This window comes from Marmota marmota, unplaced genomic scaffold, assembly GCF_001458135.2.
Source record: "Marmota marmota marmota unplaced genomic scaffold, marMar, whole genome shotgun sequence".
In the NCBI taxonomy this organism is placed as follows: Eukaryota; Metazoa; Chordata; class Mammalia; order Rodentia; family Sciuridae; genus Marmota; species Marmota marmota.
Window position 1 is genome coordinate 8,290,387 of NW_025999998.1, and position 19,560 is coordinate 8,309,946.

General features: G+C 41.1%; 1 protein-coding gene across 1 annotated transcript; it reads right to left on the reverse strand.

The window, feature by feature from the left end:
- Positions 1–7,242: 7,242 nt before the first annotated feature.
- On the reverse strand, positions 7,243–19,091 carry Kcnv2 (potassium voltage-gated channel modifier subfamily V member 2). The gene is made up of 2 exons (XM_015492962.1): positions 17,688–19,091; positions 7,243–7,500 (listed from the first exon to the last, which is right to left on the reverse strand). The coding sequence occupies exons 1-2, from the start codon at positions 19,089–19,091 to the stop codon at positions 7,243–7,245; spliced, it is 1,662 nt and encodes a 553-aa protein (XP_015348448.1).
- Between the last annotated feature and the right edge of the window lie 469 nt (positions 19,092–19,560).

Genomic DNA, 19,560 nt, shown 5'->3' on the forward strand with positions numbered 1-19,560 from the left:
AGCACAGCTTACACTCTATTGATCCTCCAGTCTCTTTACTGTTCCACATAACCTGTAGCTACCTCATTGCTCCTGGTCATACTAAGCACTGGTCACTAGTGGATGGGACAATCTTCATTCTGTGGGATTGTTCGAATGCCTTGGTGTGCTCTCACAGAGCATCTGCGTTTTGTATTTGTGCCTCTCCAAGATGCGTGCAGAGTTAAAGCCTCACCCCCTCGGAAGTTTTGTCCCAACATTTGTTTCATTGTTCACAATAAGGTCCATCCTGACCTCTGTATTTGAAATTGTGACTCACCCCAATAATGTTATTTCTTATCCTCCTCCTGTGGTTTATATTTTCTCTGTTATGCTTATTGCTAAGATACTGCATATTTTCCTTTTATTTTATTCCTCTAAAATAGAAGTTTTAGGAAGGCCGAGGATTTTGCTCATTGTAACCCAGTGCCTAGAAGAGTGTTTGTCACATGGATCCATTATCCATTTTTTGAGTAAAAACAAAGGGCAAGGACTGCATTTTGAACATAGGTGAATTGAACTAGAAAGTGTCCCCTTGTCAGTGCTCCATGTCATTTAAGATGAACCACAGACATAAATCCAGATGTGTGGGAATCATGGAATTCCAGGCTTTTCTGGGGATACTAGTGGAAGCACAAGGAAGAGACTCCCTAAAATACTTTGGCAATACATTGGTACTATCCTTTCAATATAGTATTATTGATGACTTTCAATATAGTATTAATTAAAATTTTAGAAAAAGATAAAAATTCGGATAAACTGCTGCTGCAGTGAAGGCACAGAACCAGCTTCATTGGTTTTCTACTTTTGCTCTCTTTTCTTCCTTCTCCATCTAAATCTGTCTTTCCATTTTCTAGGTATCTTTCCATTTTCCCACCTTTTCTCTTTTTTCTTTTTTGCCTTTCATTTTCTTACCTCTCACTCTGTTGACCTCTTTTCTCCTCTCAGCTTTCTCAAAGAACAAAGCAAATTATTTTTTGGAAAGAATTTTAATTTCCGAGACATAGGAAAAATGAAATTGTCCCCTTTCCCAAGGTTCCCTTGAGCATCCTGTGCTTTAATGAAATAAATGGCCTGGAGGAAGTTGAGGGTGTGGAGGTCGGGTGGAAGGTCTGTCTGCGTCTGGGCTATCTCTCTTCCTCCCTGTTTGGGCTCTGCAGCTTTAGGGGGATGAACAGAGCAGGGAAAGCTTGTCACTGGCCCCTTGTCCCATGCTACTTATGAAATAGAAATAAATGACAGATAAGCCTAGAGATTTTGAAGAAAATGAAGGAGGCGGGAGAAACCCCTCTTGGTAGTGAATCTGGAAGCTGGTAGAAAAAACAATCTTCCTCCTGAATACCAAATTTTAATTTCCATGGATGAGTTGACCTGGGGGAGCCCAGTTTCTTTCCCTTCTCAACAAATTAGTCTACACCAGCTGTGAGTGGTGGAAGCAGAGGGACCATTTTGATGTTGAGGCACCTGCCCCACCAGTGGGAGACAGAGCTATCTCATGAAAGTGTACTGCACAGAGTTTAGTGGTCCTCATTGCCCAGTGGGGAAAAGATAAGACTTTGGTTTCTTGCTGCATTATTTCCTGCCTCTGAAATCTTGAGCATATTACATAACTGCTTTGTGCCTTAGTTTCCTCTTGTGTCAAATGGGAACATTAGCAGTCTCTACCTCCCTGAGTTTTCGTAAGAACTGTGTAATTATGATGACAACCATGAGGATGAGCCTGAATTGTATGCCATACATGTTGCTAAGTGTACACATTAACTTGCCTAAAGTCTCCAGCAAAATTCTTGGCATGCAGTAGGTCCGAGATACATTTTAGAAAGCATTATTATCCAGCACTATATAGGAGATGTAGACAATTACTTTGGGGACCATGAACATTTAAGACATACAAATCTTTCAGGTCACTTTTTTGTGATGAGACAGAGAAGTTTCAGTTTTCCTTGAATCTTGATGCAGAGAGAGGTATTTATCAAAATGGATTAGATTATGGCTGCAAAAAGAAATAATTCCAACATCTCAATGCTTTATGCAACAAAGTTGTATTCTTATTTACATTTAATGTCCAATGAGGGTCAGCCTGAGCTTCTGCTCATCATTGCTATTCAGAGCTGTTAGCTTATGTTTATTCTATCTTGACATCTGTTTCCACAATCACAAAAACCAGGAGGGCTATGGTAGAGAAACATCAATTAAATGCCTCTACTCAGAAGTAATACATTGCTCTTTTACTTATATTTGTTTGGTTAAAGCAAGACACTTGGCCACAAATCCCTTGAATATGGTGAGGAAAAGCTGTTGGTCATGGATACATTCCAGGAAAACTAAAGTATTTTTGAATGGCCTAATGACCGTGGACCTTGATGACCACCAAAGAAGGAAACACTCTGGATGGTCGACAGTATCCACATTCTCTTTATAAAAAAACAAATAATAAGAGGTATCATGGACTGGGCACCTAATAGAGGATAGATATTGTAGTACTTTGCATTTTTCTCTCAGATAATCCTCCCAACAAGAGGTCAATAATCTCCACATTATAATGTAGAAACTGAGGTTCACTTATTAAAACTTACTAGGTATTTATTAAGGATAGCATGACAATAGTCCACACAGTGAGCACATGCCAGAATGGAAAGTAGATCTTGAATGTCAATTCTGACAGATTTATGTTGTTTGCTAGAGAACTATGGCAAAAATGGGAAAGAGTGATGTGATTGCTGTTGCACACATGGAAAGGGGAGGGCAGCATGGCAAACAGGTACATCTGAGCATTTTTAAATTCTCTGGGTTTCAGTTATATCACCCACAAAATAAATTTGAGTACACTTTACCTGTATGAAGGTAGGAGCCTGACCAAAATGGCTTCTTGATGTCCTTTGAGGGCATGCAAACTTCTGTTTCTATTTATATCTATTCCGATTAATTTTATGTACACAATGCCCTCATATGCTCAGCTCCTAAAGAGGGCAGAGCCTGAGGCCTTTGACAGGAAGGAAAAATCACTTATTAGCACTTACAGGTGCCAATTATCACTGTCCTGCCAATCATCTGTGAGCTGGATATGCTTCTTGGCCTCTAAATTTGAGGACTGTGTTTCTGAGTCTGGGGCTATGTGTTGGAGAAGTATGATTATCAAATGAACATATGCCATCTTTTTGGTGGCAAAACAACGTATTTTTTCTTACAATGCACAATGTGTATTAATCAGGGTCACAGCAAGAAATAGGTGGAACACACAAGGAGTTTAGTTGAAGAGAATTTAATAAAGATTGTATATACAGAGGTGTGATCAGGATAAAGGAAACCATCAAGGAGTGGTAAGATACTCAGGGACTAGCAAGAGTGGGAGGCCATTACCACTCCCAAGCCTGAAGGGACAAGAGGGAGGACATGTTATGTTTTCTTCCTCCTGTTTTTTTTTTTTGTTTGTTTGTTTGTTTGTTTTTTTGCATTTTATTTCACCTAAAAATATAAGAACCTCTCCTGGCCTCAGAAACAAATACTTCCATGAAGGCAGAAGAAAGGCCTATATGTACATATTGTCCAATATGGTAGCCTCTAGTCACATATGCCTGTTTAAATTTAAAAATGAAATTCAATAAAACAAAAATGTAAAAATTTATCTCTGGGTATATTATCTGCGGTTCAAGTGGTCAGCAGCCAAAGATGTCTGGCATTTACTGTATCAGGCAGTGCTAATATGTTTCCACTTGTGGAGAGTTCTTTTGGACACACTGACCTGGATCCTTAAGCAGAGTGTTCAACAGACAAGATTCAAAATCTGTCTTCATCCACAGACTCCTCAATGACACGGGGTTCTCTCTGGGCCTGTAGGATTTTCTTATGCAGCCAGCATATTAGTGATGATGATGATGATGATCTATATTTACTTAGTATATAACATGTGCCAAACAGCTAAAGATTTTAAATATATTTTATATCATTTAATTACCATCATAGTCCTGAGGAAGACACTATTATTATTTCCATTTTAACAATGGAGAAACAAGTTTCAAGAAATTGTTGTTACACTCTATCAGGCTATACCAGATGAAATTGCCAGTATTCGGTCATTTTTGATGAAAATGGCAATTGCACATGATTCAACCTCATGGTAAGTGGCAGAGCCAGGTTTAAAATCCAGACCACGTTCAATGTGTCAAATTCTCTGTAAGTGACTACCTTGAAACCTACTTCATAGGGCAGTTGAAGGAGTATACTAAATAATATTGGCTCTGTGCATGAATGTACAGCAAAGCTCATGAAATGTTCATTTTGTTTTAACTTCATCTGTCTGTCAGTCTTACTCCCTGGGGAGGAAGCACACAGCTGTCTGAGCAGATGTGGCCAGTGAGATTGGGAGGAGGTGGCCTATTGTCATTTACTAGACTGTACCCTGGGGGCCTGAAAAATTCCATCATTGCCATTAGGACGTCTCCTAACCCTTCCTGCTACCAATCCCTACTTTTTTCGCTCCCAGATTTTCTTCTGTTGGGTAGGTATGAGTCATTCTTCCTGGGCCTCCAGCAGAGGGAGATGTGATGAAAATTGGCCCTTCCTATTCACTGTGCCCCTCAGACCCAGAAGACACACTTCATCAATAAATCCTTCCCCTCAGGACCACAGAAGGAGCAGGAAGTGGGAGGTGGAGAGGAGGGGCAGCTGCCATGTTGAATATGACAGACATTTGTATAAGCCGTCCTCTGGATCTCCCACACATTGTAACTGCATAATTTGTTTCTGGCAAGAAAACTGATTTGAAATTCCTCCTTCTTTTATTTGGCAAGAGTGAAGAGAAGCCTCCCTTGGCTGAGAGGCTCATGTTTGGGTGGGGTTTAGGACCTGGGAATAATTTCCATCCATATGAGGAAACTGCCTATCAAAAGCAATAGTATAGAATTGCCAGGTCTAGAAAGGAAAATATCGGGGACCCAGTTAAATTTGAATTTCAGATAAATAATTTTTTAGGAGAAGTATATATAATATGCAATATTTGGACATGTTTCTACTAAAAAATATTTTTGGTTTATACAGAATTTAAATTTTTCTGGTGCCATGATTTGAAAGGAATTTCCTCTAAACTTCAGGTGTTGCTAATATGGCAGAATTAAGAGGTTGGACATTTAAGAGATAATTAGGCCACAAGGCTTCTCCCTCATGCCTTATAAAAGGCTTCATGCAGCATTTGATGGGTTTGCCTGTGACATGTCCATTGTAGTGTTCCTCTTCTGGAGGATGCAACTGTAAGGCACTGTCTTGGAAACCAAGAGCAGCCCTCTCCCAACAAGCAAACCTGCTCTTAACCTTGGTCTTGGACTCCCTGGCCTCTAGAACTGAGAGAAATATATTTGTTTTTTATACACTACTCTGCAGCATTCTGTTGTAGTAGCACAAAACAAAGATGCCTTGGCTACCTGTACTTTATTTAGCAACCTTGCAACAGTAGCCTTTCTGCCCACAGCTTCAGATGGGAGTTCATTTATGATGATCAGAACATGTGGACTAAGAGGAAGAGCTACAGGTAGTTTTGTCAGCTGCAGCCTATTTTCATAATCATGGTCTCATGGAAGGGGCAATGCAAAGTGGCTCTCAAAATGTGTACCAGTGGCATCACCTGGAACTTGTTAGAAATGCTAATCCAAATCCTCATGCCCCTGGGACACCTGTGCAGGGTGGGTTCAGCATTCTGCTCTAAGCAGCCCTGTGGGTGATGCTGATGCAATTTGAGAGCAAGTTTAGACAGAGCAAGTGCCTTGTGGACAAGATGGATCTAGGCTTGAAATCTACTTCTACCATTTACCAGTTGTATGAATGCAGCCAAATTGCTTCCTAAATAAAAAAGGAATAGAATATCTTATTTATGGTTATGTTAAGGGCTAATACTATACTATATACTATGCATACAATCGACAGTGCTTGTCATTGGAAGACAAGCAACTATTAATCTTATTTATATGACACAGGTATAGGCCCAGTCACACTCGGAGACAAATTTGACAGCAGGACAAGCTCTAGTTACAGGGGGAATCTCTGTGTGCTCAGTTCAGACAGGCCTTTAATTTTAAGACTTCAATTTCCAATAGACCTACGAAGGGAGAAAATTGCAGGGAGATAAATGACCATGGCCCACTGTGGGTCCTAGTTTCCCAACTGACACATAGCACAGAGTGAAGGCCCTTTGTTCAGTCCTTGACTCAGAGCAATTACTCAAAAGGTAGGTTTGATTTTTTCCCACTTTTGTGGAAAGGAGAATGGCCAGAGGCCTGAGATATGAGGACAATGAGGGGCTCCTTTTAAAAGAAGGGGGAATTAATACACTCAGACTTATTTCACAGGTCAAGTTGGGGCTCCCATATCATGTCTAGACCAGTTCCTTAAATTGGGCATTATTGACATTTGGGGTCAGATAATTTGCTGTTTGCGGGGGTGTCCTGTGCATTGTAGGATGTTCATCAGTACCCTAGGTCTCCACTTACTGGATGTCAGAAGCCTCCCTCTCCGTCCTTCACAGTATGGACAATTAAAAAAAAAAATCCCTAGACATTGTCACATGTCCTAGGGGCAAAACTGCCCTTAATTGAGAACCACTGTTCTAGAGAGTTTATTAGACAATACCCACTCCAACAACTTAAACATCTATCATTCACTGAGCATTTACAAGTGTCTCTAATCTACATACTCATACTCAAGATAGTTGTTATTACCTATATTTTATAACTGAAGAAACTGAGGCTCAGAGGGTTAAGGTAACTTGGCTCAAATCATATAGTTTGGTAGATCTGGGATTTTGACTGAGAGGTTGGTCTACCTCCAAAGCTCACATAGTTCCTGCTGTGACACTCCATCTCCCTGAACTGAATAAAAACATCTTCATTTTATTTAAGAAAATTATCTCAAGTGAACTCAATTCCAAAAATATGGATGCCATGAGAAGCTAAAAGACAAATCCAAGATAGTGCTCCTTTCAAACTATTTTCAACATCAGCATCATTGGAAAGGTTAGGTTTTTGCATGCAACTCAGTTGCATGAGCAAAATGAGGCATTCTGGCCAAAATGAATATTTCTAGAGATAGAATTTTATGAAGTGAATGCCTTTGTGTATGTCTGCCCCACATGTTCTTTCTGCCATTCATAATAATAAAGGAAGCAAATGAAGTCTTAAAATTCCTGGAATCTACCAGAGACAAAGCCTATGAAGTATTCTCTTGCCTTGGGGTGGGCTATGTGTTGCTTCTAGCCAGACACTCAGCCATCTTCTTTTTGGCTCTCTGTATGAAATCCACGTTTCCTCTCTCCCTACGTATGGCGGTATATTCATAAGCTTTGAGCTTGCTATAGTAGTCAGAGAACTTGTTGTAGAGGATGGAAATGGGCATCCCATTGAGAATGATTCCAAAAGCAATGCAGAGGAAGGCAAAGAGCCTGCCTAGGTGGGTCTCTGGGCACATGTCTCCATAGCCCACAGTGGAGAGGCTCACCTGTATGGAGGGAAAGCAGAATGGAACTGTTAGTATTATGAGGGAGGAGAAAGACAGAAACAGGCAGGAGGGCATCCGCTGTCTCCCTGCAGGCACCCAGGGGCATGTAACAGCTTCTTACGGAGCCAGCTTCAGAGGGTATCAGAAAGTCTGCCAATAGGACTTATGCCATGGAAAGAATACAGGCTAAGGAGCTCGAAGACTCTGGTTTGAAACCTGACTATTCCTCATAGTACTCACATATAACATGGGGGTAGAGATACTTACTTTAAAGGGTTATTGTAAAGAGAATTTAAGATAACATGTTGAATTCCTGGTGCAGAATGTGCTGAGTAAATGCTGGTTATTATCTCCTTACCCCTGTCCCCAGCTGGGGCCAGCATCAGAATAGGAGTTCCCTGGGTTGGCCTGGATCACGAATGTATTAGAAATGAGCTTGGACTTAAAGCCAGTTGCCGCAGTCTAGCTGGGCACAAATCAACGAGCCGCCACAAAGCACTTGTATCTACAAACAGGAAACTTTATTGCCTGAACTCCAACAGCATTCCATGCACACTCCCCAGGAACTCTCCTGAACACCACCCACGCGCGACTCCTTCAGGAACACACCACACACCAACCGGAAATCCCTCCTCCCCTCCGGCACTTCCCCAACCAACGTGAACTCTCCAGGAATCCCTGGGAGAACTTCAAAGTAGCCAGCGCCTGAGGCGGACAGCAAGGGTCTAATATACAATTGAATCAATCCAGCATCATCTTAATGGCTCACCTCTCAACCAATAGTATTGGCAAAATGCCAGGGGCCATTCCAACTGGCTGTGGCTCTCAGCAGCCAGTAAAAACCAGTGTTCAAATTCTGACCCTGACTCTTCCCAGCTGAGACCCCTTGGGCAAAACATTCAGTTACTTAGATGGTACCACCTAACTCCCATGATTCTTGTGAAGACTAAATTTAGAAAATAAATATATAGCACTCAACATACTATCATGCACACAAATGGCATTCAGCGCCTCCATTGTCTTCCTTTCATCTTTTAAAATGAAGACAATTATAGCACTTCTCAGAGTTGTCATATAGTTCAATGGAGATATTTTATATGAAGGCACCTTAATTGCAAGTGTCCAGAGAAACACTTCTTATTTTGTGAAGGTATTGTTGGAAGACCTCACAGACTCAAATTATGCACACTCCACATGAAATTCTTCTTACCACTCGTCACACTGCTTTAAATCCCACTAATGAGAGATTTATTTAGGTTAACAAGCTTCTGTTTTAAAATGCAGATACCCATGGGACTAGTTATCAGTTAGTATAGCCAGAGAAAACCTTGGGAAAATCCCTTGGGGACCCATTTTTTTTATGTCTCATGTGCTTCCTGTGGTCCCTGAACTGTTGGCCAAGTTACTAGAAGCCTCTTAAGCCACGCTGTTGCTCACAGTTGTAAATTCTGCCTTGCACAACTTCAGGTGGCACTTGTTGCTCCATTGATTTGTACAGTCATTGCCACAATATTCCAGGAGATAGCAGTAATCATACAAATTCACCTACTAACCATTCTGAAGTGGCCTTTAGCCTAGAAATGAAACCATTTTTGTTTTGAAGATGTAAGGGTCAGTTTGAACTTACAAGTGTGATTGATTGATCAATAAGAATGAAATGGAGAAATGAGTCAGCTGAAAAATCTGGTGAAGCTGATAAGAATCACAGCTCTGTCTAGCCCATCAAAAGGAGACAGTGTGCCAGGGGGCAGTGTCACATGCCTGTCACCTCAGCAAATCCTAACGTTGGGCCAGAAGGATCTCAAGTTCAAGGCCAGCCTCAGCAACTTAGCAAGACCTTGTCTCTAAAAATAAAAATAAAAGGGGCTGGGGATGTAGCTCAGTGGTAAAGTACCCCTGGGTTCAATCCTCAGTTTTAAAAAAAAGAATAAGGCAAAGTGTACCTCCCGGTGAGGTTTCAGGGCTCAGAGCTCCATCTCTGATGAGAGAACTGCTGAGTGATGTGCTGCCTTTCCCATAGGGGAAGAAAATAAGCAAGCATAGAAGAGGCAGGATGATGTAGATGAGGTTAAGAAAACAGGTACCACACTAGACTTCTTGGGTCTGAATCCACTTCCCAACCATGTGAGTTGGGTGAGTCATTTACGCTCTCTTGATCTCAGTTTCTACTTTTTAAAGGATTGTTACAGGAAATGAAGGAATGCCTGGTATAGAACATGTGAGCAATAATGTTAGTGCATGTAACATGTAGGCAAATCCAAGGGACCCCATATCTTAAAGCTCATCCCAGCCGAAGGGTGGCAAAGACCAACATTGACAGGTACGCTCTGTACCAGAAGCTTTATATTTGTTAAGCTCTTTGGACCCACAGGCTGTGGAAACAGGCTCCTCCCTGACTTCTGCTAATTGCTGGCTGAGGGAGATTAGGGGGAGGGGTGCCATCTGGCTCTTGTAGAGAATCTGCTTTTCCTAACTTCTGGGTGAAAGGGTAATGAGAGGCTGTGATGGATGCTTGTGTGTGTGTGTGTGTGTGTGTGTGTGTTTTCTTACCTGCCATATCAAAAGTTAAAAAACCCGATCAGATCTCCACTCAGGTGTGTGAGTTGAGCAGTAATTTTCATCTGACACTGACACCATTAACTCACACCCCCTGGAGGAGGGCTAAAGAGAGTTTGAGTGCAGAGGTGAGCGGTAGGATGGGGTAGCTTTAGGATATGAAACATCCAGGAAAATCCAACTGGGAGTCCTTGCAGTAAACCAACACTCAAGGATCCAGGATGTGTGTGCGGGGAGGTAGGGGTCAGGGGCAGAGGGAGGACACAGAGGAAGGAAAATAATTAAGACAGTGCTTATTTTAAGCTTTGATTAATCCCACACTGGCTTTGCTTTGCCCCAGCCCCAACTTCTTTGTGTTTTGTTTCTTCTTTGGCTGAACTTTGAGTGAAAAGTCAAAAGCAAAGAAAATTGGCTTAAAGATGAATAAATATTTGATGTGCCTATTGTGTCTTGGATCTCTAATTTTAGAGAAAAGACCTCTTCTGCTAGGAGGCTGTGTGCGACTGGTTCCCAAGAATTTTTTCAAAATGTACAGTTAATTTATGTGTTGTCTATTTTGTGGCTAATTTGATTCAATTACTGATCTGTTTCTTGCTCTGGGAGGAATTAAGATTCCTTGGCTGTAGGAACTTCTTTTAAAATCCAGGTTCCATATGCCAAACCATTTCTCCCTAGATGGACATTAAACCCTGAAGGCCCAGAACTGACCCAGGTGACCTCATTGAGTGATTTCTCACATTAGTAGGAGTTGGATTGGAAACATGACCAAAATGTCTGCAAGCCAACTTAATATCCAGAAAAATTGGTTGACCCTGCCATTCTGTAAACTGAAAACTATCATTCTGCTGAAAACATACATATTTTCCTTAACTTTGGATCCCCAAAGCCAGAATGTGACTTTCCCCCAGCTGCTTACTCATTAATCAGCAAACCCTGACCTGCCAAACATTATGAGGACAAATTTTCCTCCAAAACTTTACAACGACTGCATTTGGATTTCTACTTTGAAAAAGGAATGTGTTTCCTTCATAAAGAATTAGGTGGTGCCGGCACACCCATGTTTATAACAATGCAACTGACAATAGCCAAATTATGGAATCAGCCTAGATGTCCATCAATGGATGAATGGAGAAAGAAAATGTGCTATATATACATAAATGGAGTTTTACTTAGCCACAAAGAAGAACAAAATTATGTTATGTGCAGGAAAATAGAACTGGAGAACATGGTAAGTGAAATAAGCCAGACTTAGAAAGTCAAGAGTTGTATATTTTCCCATATTAGAAGCTAGAGAAAAAAAAATGAGGTGGGGTGGGTGATAATATAAGGGAAACCAGCAGAGTAGAAAAGGGGGATCAGGGGGAGAAAGGAGGGAAAGAAGTGAAAGGGGGAGCAATGAAGAATAATTGACTAAATTATAATGCATGTATGAATATATTACAAAGAATCCATCCATCTCTCCCTCCCTCTCTTGCTTCCTTCTTTCCTTCCCTCCTTCCTTCCTTTTATTCTTTCTCCACCCCCCCCAGGACTAAGAATTGAATCCAGGGCTCTTTACCATTGAATTACATCCCCAATTTTTATTTTTTATTTTGAGACAGGTTCTTGTTAAGTTGTTGAGGATATTGCTAAATTGCCCGAGCTGGCCTCGAACTTGCAGTCCTCCAATGCCAGCACCCAGGGTCAATGGTCAATGGGATTACGGGACTATGCTACCATGTCTGTCTCTGAATCCCACTGTTATGTATAATTATAATGCACCAGTAAAAAGTTTTTTAAAAACAGGCATAGAGAAAGTCTTGATACCCATGAATCTAGGAATTGTGACCTCAGGGAATAAAACTAATTTTTGAAAATAATATCCTTCCTAGTTTTCTCAAAGAATTGAAGGTGGTAAAAACTGGCCTTTTCTGCCTAAGATTATTATATATTTCGGCGTATGTTGACCTTCAAAGCAGTTGGTTTCAAAGACGATATTTACCCATGCTACTGTTGTAACAAATATTTTTGGAATCCTGTTTTGATTATAATTTGCACAAAAGACTTGTGGCAAGACTTTGATATAAGGTTGTATCCACTTTGATAGTTAATTCTAGGTACTAATCTTAAACTCAAGATGACTTTTGACTATTTTAAAATACTGAACACAGGGGCTGTGGTTGTGGCTCAGTGGTAGAGCGCTCACCTAGCATGTGCAAGGCCCTGGGTTCGATCCTCAGCACCAAATAAAAATAAAATAAAGATATTGTGTCCAACTATGACTAAAAAAAAGTTAATAAATAAATAACATACTGAATGCAGCCTCAAGAAAGGTAAATAGGTAGTACCATCACAAAAAAGTAAATGTACATGTCACAATCTCTGAAGGTAATTCCTCATTGGAATTCAAAGAATGTTTCGATTAGTGGAAACACTGTTAGAATGAGCTCATGGACAATCACCTTGAAGAGAACAACACTCATCTGTATATTAAAACTCCAACATGTACATAAGTGGCACAATAAGGAGGCATGTGTGCATGAAAGTAAAACCATTTCAAGTCTGGGCTCTATTAATCCACCCACAAGAAGGTACCCAGTATGCTGTCCTCTGTATCCTGAGCTTATTCAGAACCTCTCATTGCCCTCTAAAACTCCATCAGGCTCCACATAAGTTCTACTGGACAATGAGAAGAGCATATTTTGAAGATGTATAAGAGGACCATTTCTAAATCAGGGACCCATAAGATCAAAAGTCATTAAGTGTCTATGAGCCCTTGTCCCATTTATAGCTCCTGTGCTGTTTCTGAAGGAACTAGGAGAACTCTAACCCCTCTTGTGCCAGACATTCTCTGGTGTCTCTCAATTCCAGGCCTGACACTTTCCATACACTTCTGTAATTCTGTAACTGGGATTCCCTTACCTACTGTCTTCTGGTTATATTCTACCAAGTGGAGGCACATTGTGGAGCCTGGATGGTGGGATGAGGTCAGAAGGATCTTAACTGCTGCTGCTGGTTTCTATCATCCCTCCAGTAAAACAGATATCTATAGCATTTTTTTCATACCAACCTCCAGGACCATCTTAGAAATCTGTGCATCGGCTACACAGTGCCCCTCCTCTGTGCTCCAAAGCTCTGATTAAACTGCCTACTCATATTTGTTTTCCTAGCTCTAAGGCCAACAGCTATTCCCTGCAGTTGCTATTCTTGCTCTTCCTTTTAATACCTATGTATCTATTTCCCTATACCAAATACCCACCTTGGTTTCTGTCTTCCACACTGTAATCTGACTAGTTCACTTTTCCAAATGAATCTCCTCAAAGCAATCAATTAAATTAAACTTCATTGATCTTGCAGATGCCAACTTTTTGCAAGGAAAGGATAACATATTTGAGGAAACAGAAAGATCAGAGCAAGATCTCTGGGTGCAATTATTTGGTCCCTTGGCTTGAGATAAATTTTCTTTTCAGAAGTTTCTGAAGTAATGAGTTCACATCCTAAGTTTCTTGTTTGGTTTCTACAACTTTAACTTGCTCTGGAAGGCTCAGAATGAAATGGTTTGTTGATAGTCCAATGGATCTTTTCTACTTAAAAATATACCCACATAAGAGGCCAATAATTACAGCTTCATCATAGAGTTGATTGTCCTTGTTGATCTGTTCCATACATCTCTCACTCACAGACAACCTAGAGAACCCCCAAATTGCTGGAGCTGTTCCAGGCATGGCCTGTTTATCTGCACACTGGGAAGTTCTCTCTTGACAGAACAATTGACCCTTTTATATGTTTTACAGTCTTTTTTTTTCCCCAGTAGAAAAGGAATCACTTCTGTTTTGATTTCCCCCAAAATAAATTTGGCAGCAAAGGTTATTGCTTCTGTGTGATAAAGACTATCAACTAGCCAGATATGGTAGCTTCTATTTATTGCAGTCTTAGAACAGGCTAGTTTACATATGTTTCTTATTACATTAGTACTCACAAATAATCTCCATTTGACAGACGAGCAAGACGGGTCTATCTTATATCCTCATGCATTAGTTTTTGCAGATGAAAGGGCCCATGAGGGATTTGTTTTGCAGCTGTAGGAGAAGTCACGATAATGAAAATGATTGTATTCCTAAAACTCCAAGTAGAATTAAGGAGGAAGGTTTCAGGGTCCTTGGCATAGAGACAGGGAAGATTATTATAAGCAAGTCAGGTTTGGGGTTGTCCAGAAAACACTAAAAAACATAAGAGAATAGATTAGAAAATCTGTTTTGCATATGTGGCAAAGATTCTACAAGGGGTACAGTTCTGGAGTTGCATAACACAATATCAATCATAATTTTTTTAAACCTCATTTTGAAATTGTCATTTTGTGAGTGTATGTTTTCTGATGGGTGCAATATATTTGAGCAGTAATATACTGCTGAAGTAGAATAATGTTAATATTGGGCCTAATTGTTATATTGCCCCGTAGTCAAGCTCTTTGCCACATAACTTCCCAGAGCTTTCCTCTTCTGGTTGGGCCAACATGTCTGGCCTCTTGACTGAATACAGCCATATGATTTGCTTTGGGTTGAGCAAATATGAACAATTAAATAAATTAAGAAAATATGAACAGAAGCAATACAGCACTTTCATGATTGGGCTGGTACGCTTCCTTTTGCCCTTTGCCGCAGCCAAGCACATATTCCTATTCTATATATGAGGGATGTGCAGCCCAGACCTCCCCCCTCCCATCTATCATACAGTTGACCATCAGACATGAGAACAAGTGACACCAAATGAGAAGAACCTTCCAGTTAAAGTCAGACTAAACTGCTCAATTTTATACTGATGTGCTAAATGAATGCTTGATGTTTTAAGCTTCTGGACTGTGAGGTATTTTCTAAGACATTATTATTATGGCAATAAATCACTTATTTATAGATAACTAAATACACATTTATCTTATTTGTGCTCAAAATTTCTAAAATAATGAGATGGTTTGATCAATAAAATTCATGGAGACCACTGGATCCACAGTTGCTTTTGGGATTCCACTGGTCAGATTCTGACGTCTATTTAGTTATGTGTATTTAGGTGAGTTTCTCCTCATCGTTCAAGTTTTATCTCAATGTCACCTTCTCTAAGAGGCCTTCTCTGACTATACCATTAAAGGGAAATTCTACCACCCATATTGTTCTCTGGCCTATCCTGCCACACAAGACACACCAATATCTTATTTATTATGTCTTTGTCCACTAGAATGCAAGCTCTATGATGAAAATATTTTTTCATCCCCTCCCCAATCACTCTGTATCCCTAGTGCTTGGAATAGTACTTGGCACATTCGTGTTCAGTAACTTCTTGCACAGTGAGTGAATAAGATGGACTTTTGTGGGTTAAATGAGGAATTGGCCCATTATTTTGTATCTTTTCACTTTGCACCTATACACGAAAACCAAGCCATCTTTGTGTATATCATCTTGACAGCATTCCTTCCTCCTTGCTCTGTGAGGATAAGAATCCTTAGTACACAATGTACAAGGTAATCAGAAGTACAGGAAAGAACAAGATTAATAACATCAGCTCTGGGGAATGAATAGTCCTAAAATTCAAGGGGAATTACTTCTATTGTGTTCAGAGATTTACTTAATGAAGAGAAACAAGTTATCTATCATTTATCTAATACATAATTATTTATACTGGTATAAATCTCAAAAAGTGGATGAAGGCTGTTGGTAAACAGAAAGGTTAGAATGTGCAAAATTTAGTTCTTGAAAATAGTGTCTGATAAAGATAATGGCTACTAAAAAATAAAAGAAAAAAAAGGAAAAACCTCACATTGGTAAAAGCATAATTGGTAAAGTAATTATGGATAAAAACTGAATGGTAATTCAATTATTATTGTAAAAATTATAGAAAACATTTATCTCGAGTAAAATGATTTCAGTTTAACATAAAAGGGGATAACTAAAAGTTTTAAACTTCAGTGTACCTTAAACAGATCAGGAAATTAAGTGGATCAATGGTTATTCACTTCTGGAAATATTTTAAAAGTAAAAATTCAATATTAATGGCATAACTAATAAAAATGTTTACATTAATACATAAAAAGTTAAAGCAAACATTGTGGGTTAAATGTAGTATGAAAGAGTCCCCTAGGGCCAATGCCAACCTCTGTGAGCCTTTTAAGATATTTAGATAACTTAAAATTTGACTCTAAACCTTGTATTATATCATCATGAGGATTTACTCTGTTGCCTTCCTGCCTTAGTCACCTCCAAAGTAAATGTCATTTGCTCGGGACAAATCATTCTCCATGAGCTCCATCTGTACCCACGGTTTATCTACTATGGGGATGACCTTTTGTCACTTGGAATATGATCAGAGGAGTGGCATTTGGCTAAGCTCATTTAGAAGAGCCTAATGTCATCCTGTCATTGAAGAAAGCTTGTAAGTCCTGGTATACATATGAGCTCTCTGCTTTCAAGGGAAGAAAGACTCATTGAACTGCAAAGCTCTACAAGTCTCACTTCCTCTTTCAGAGATGTGGAAACTGAGCAGAGAGAATGATGGAGTGAAGTTCATTTAGTCACAGTTAATTATTGACAGATCTGAGACTAGAACCCAGTGCTCTAAATCTTCCATCATGTTATACTACACTGTTGGTAGCCCTGTGATGGTTCATCTCAGAATTTCACACCAGACTGTGGGTTCTAACATACACAAAGTGAATATTGAAAATATCTACTTCCTTTTTATGTTTGCTTACTATCTTTAAAGGCATTGCAAACTACTCTAATAAGGAAAGACTACATCTAGTTCTTTCTCATATATACTAGTTTATTCATTGGACTGAGAAGAACTAGTTAGCATTTATTTTCAGGGATACATCAAGAACACCAGAAACACAGATATTTGAGTAAATGGCATAAGAGGTATAAAAAGACAAATACAAAAGAAAACAACGAAAAAATAATTAATACATTAGCTGTACAAATAGGCAAGGTATGAAAAGTAACTAAAGTCTGGAAGCGATAGTGCTGGGGTGTGCAAAGGGCACAGGGTTTTGATCCTAGCTTTGCAGCCAGAGCTGTGTGTCTGCACCCAAACTCTCTGTACCTATTCCTCTAGCTGTACAATGGAACAAGTATAGGTAATACTGAAAGAACTTTTGTATACTTAGAAATAGTGTCATATTAGATGTTTCTTTTCACACAGATTTAACTAAAACCAAAAGCAGTAGAATTTTAGAGTCAGTACTATTTAGTCAAATCTTACTTCTCTGCATAAATCTACAGCTTCCCTTGAAAACTGAAGCAATTTCCTACTTTCCCCCCAACCTTGCCTTTTTTTTTTTTTAAAGAAAATGGTGATCATAACTGCCACCCAGGGATGTGATATTTACATGACATAAACTTTATAAACCATTTAGGATATTGGATGATCCATAGGTTGTAATTAATAATAATGAAGACAGTGAAACAACCCACACTCACAATGAATCTTTCTTAAAATCTGCCTGTCAAGAATTTTAAGACTAAATCAGGATTTAAAGATTCTTGAGACCAAGTCTAGTTACTTACTAGACTATAAATGTCTATGTCTTTCCAACTTGTTAACATCAATTCCCATTTTGTGATGGGATGAAAAGAGTAGAGAAACTCAGGGGTCATGGTACTCACCGCGGCCCACCACCAGGCTTGAAGGATGCTGGTGAAGTTGGTGCCAGGCACGTCATGCTCCACGGAGTAGACAGCTGCAGAGAAGGTAAAAATGCCCAAGGTGATAAAGAGCAGGAGGCAGCCCACCTGCTGGTAGCACTGGAGCAACGTGAAGCCAAAGGCACGCAGTCCCGTGGAGTGGCGAGCTAGCTTAAGGATGCGGAAGATACGCATGAGGCGCATGATGCGCAATACCTGGCCCACTTTGCCCACACGGCCCACCGTCTCTAGGTCTTGATCATGTGTTGAGCCCTTGCTGTACCCCTGAACCTCCTCAGTGAAGCCCTCGAGCAGCAGCTGCAGGTAAAGCGGCAGTATGGCCACCAGGTCCACGAGGTTGAGGGCGCTGCGCGCAAAGCGCCGCAGGTCTGGTGTGGAGATAAGACGCAGCAGGTACTCAAGAGTGAAGAACGCTACACACAGCATCTCCAGGTGCTCCAGGATGGGCCCCGGGTCGCCACCTGTGCCCTCCTCTGCCTGCTGCTGCATCTCCTCCACGGTGTTGAGTGTCAGTGTCACCACTGAGATGAGCACAAAGAGGTTGGAGGCCACCCCCATGACCTTCGCAGCCACAGATGAAAAGGGCTTCTCCATGAAGTTCCAGAGGCGGCGCCGCTGTGCTCCACAGAAGCGCATGTCCCGGAAGAGGTCTTCAGCCTCCTCTGCCTGCGCCTGTGCGCGCAGCTCGCGTTGGATCTTGAGCTGTTCACTCAGTTCCTCGCGTCGCTCCTCGAAGCAGATGCGGCAACAGCGTGGTGTGTACTTGAGCCTCACGCCCCAATAGCCCAGCTCCTCCAGGAAGTTTTGAGGGCACAGCTCATCTCGCACTAACAGAACCCCTGATGTGTAGAAATTGTAGACGAGCTGGAAGACATCTGGATCACGATCGAAGAAGTATTCTTCCGTCTTTGCCTCATAGTCATCACACAGGCCCAGCTGGCGGCTGCGGGTCGTGGAGGTGACAAGGCGGCCCAGGCGTGTTTTGGGGTAGCTGGCCAATTCGCAGTAATCTAACTGGTAGCTGTGGCCTCCAACATTCACGTTCAGCATGGACAACTGGGCTGGAGTGTCTGTATGGCCATCCAGCTGTGCAGTGGTGATCTCTCCTGGCTGCTGGTCCTCCTTGGCAAGGTTGTCCTTCCACTCTTCCTCCTCCTCCCCGCCACTATCGTCCTCCTCGATATAGTAGTTATATCTCACCTCGGTCCATGGCATGATGCTGCCGTGGGAGCCTGAACGAGCCCCTGTGGAGCAGATGCTCCTGCGGTGTTGGTTGGTACCTGTGCTTGGAGGGTCCTCACTCTCCAGAGTACTCCAGGGTTTGTAGCTCCAAGACCTTCTCCTCTTGTTAGTTTGTTTCAGCATGGCTGATGGAGTCAAATCTCTTGCTTGTTACCCTGATTGTTGTAGGGTCCTTAGCCTGGTCACTGCCACTGTCTCCGAGAGACCTGCCTGGACAAGTGCCCGTGAGGTCCCAGGCCCTGCTCTCAGAAATGCTGCTCCTCAGGCCCTGGAAAGCCCAGTTCGGCCCTGCCTGGCCTGCTAGGTCTGAACATAGTCAACAGTGCTGTGGACTAATCTTGCTGATAGGGAAGAAGCAAGTGTTAGGAGGGATTTGGGGCCTCTTAGCCTACTCCCTCCTCCTCCTGCCCTACTCTGACGTGGAGGATGATTATGTGGTCTTAAATCTCTAGATAATCAGAAGAAGGCAGAGATTATTGCTAATAAAAATGTCACTCAACCTTGCCCTTGTGAAGGATATGTGTGCCAGGAAGAAATCAACTGAATTAACTAGAATATGGATCCTATAAGAGTTTAAATAATCTCCTTCTCA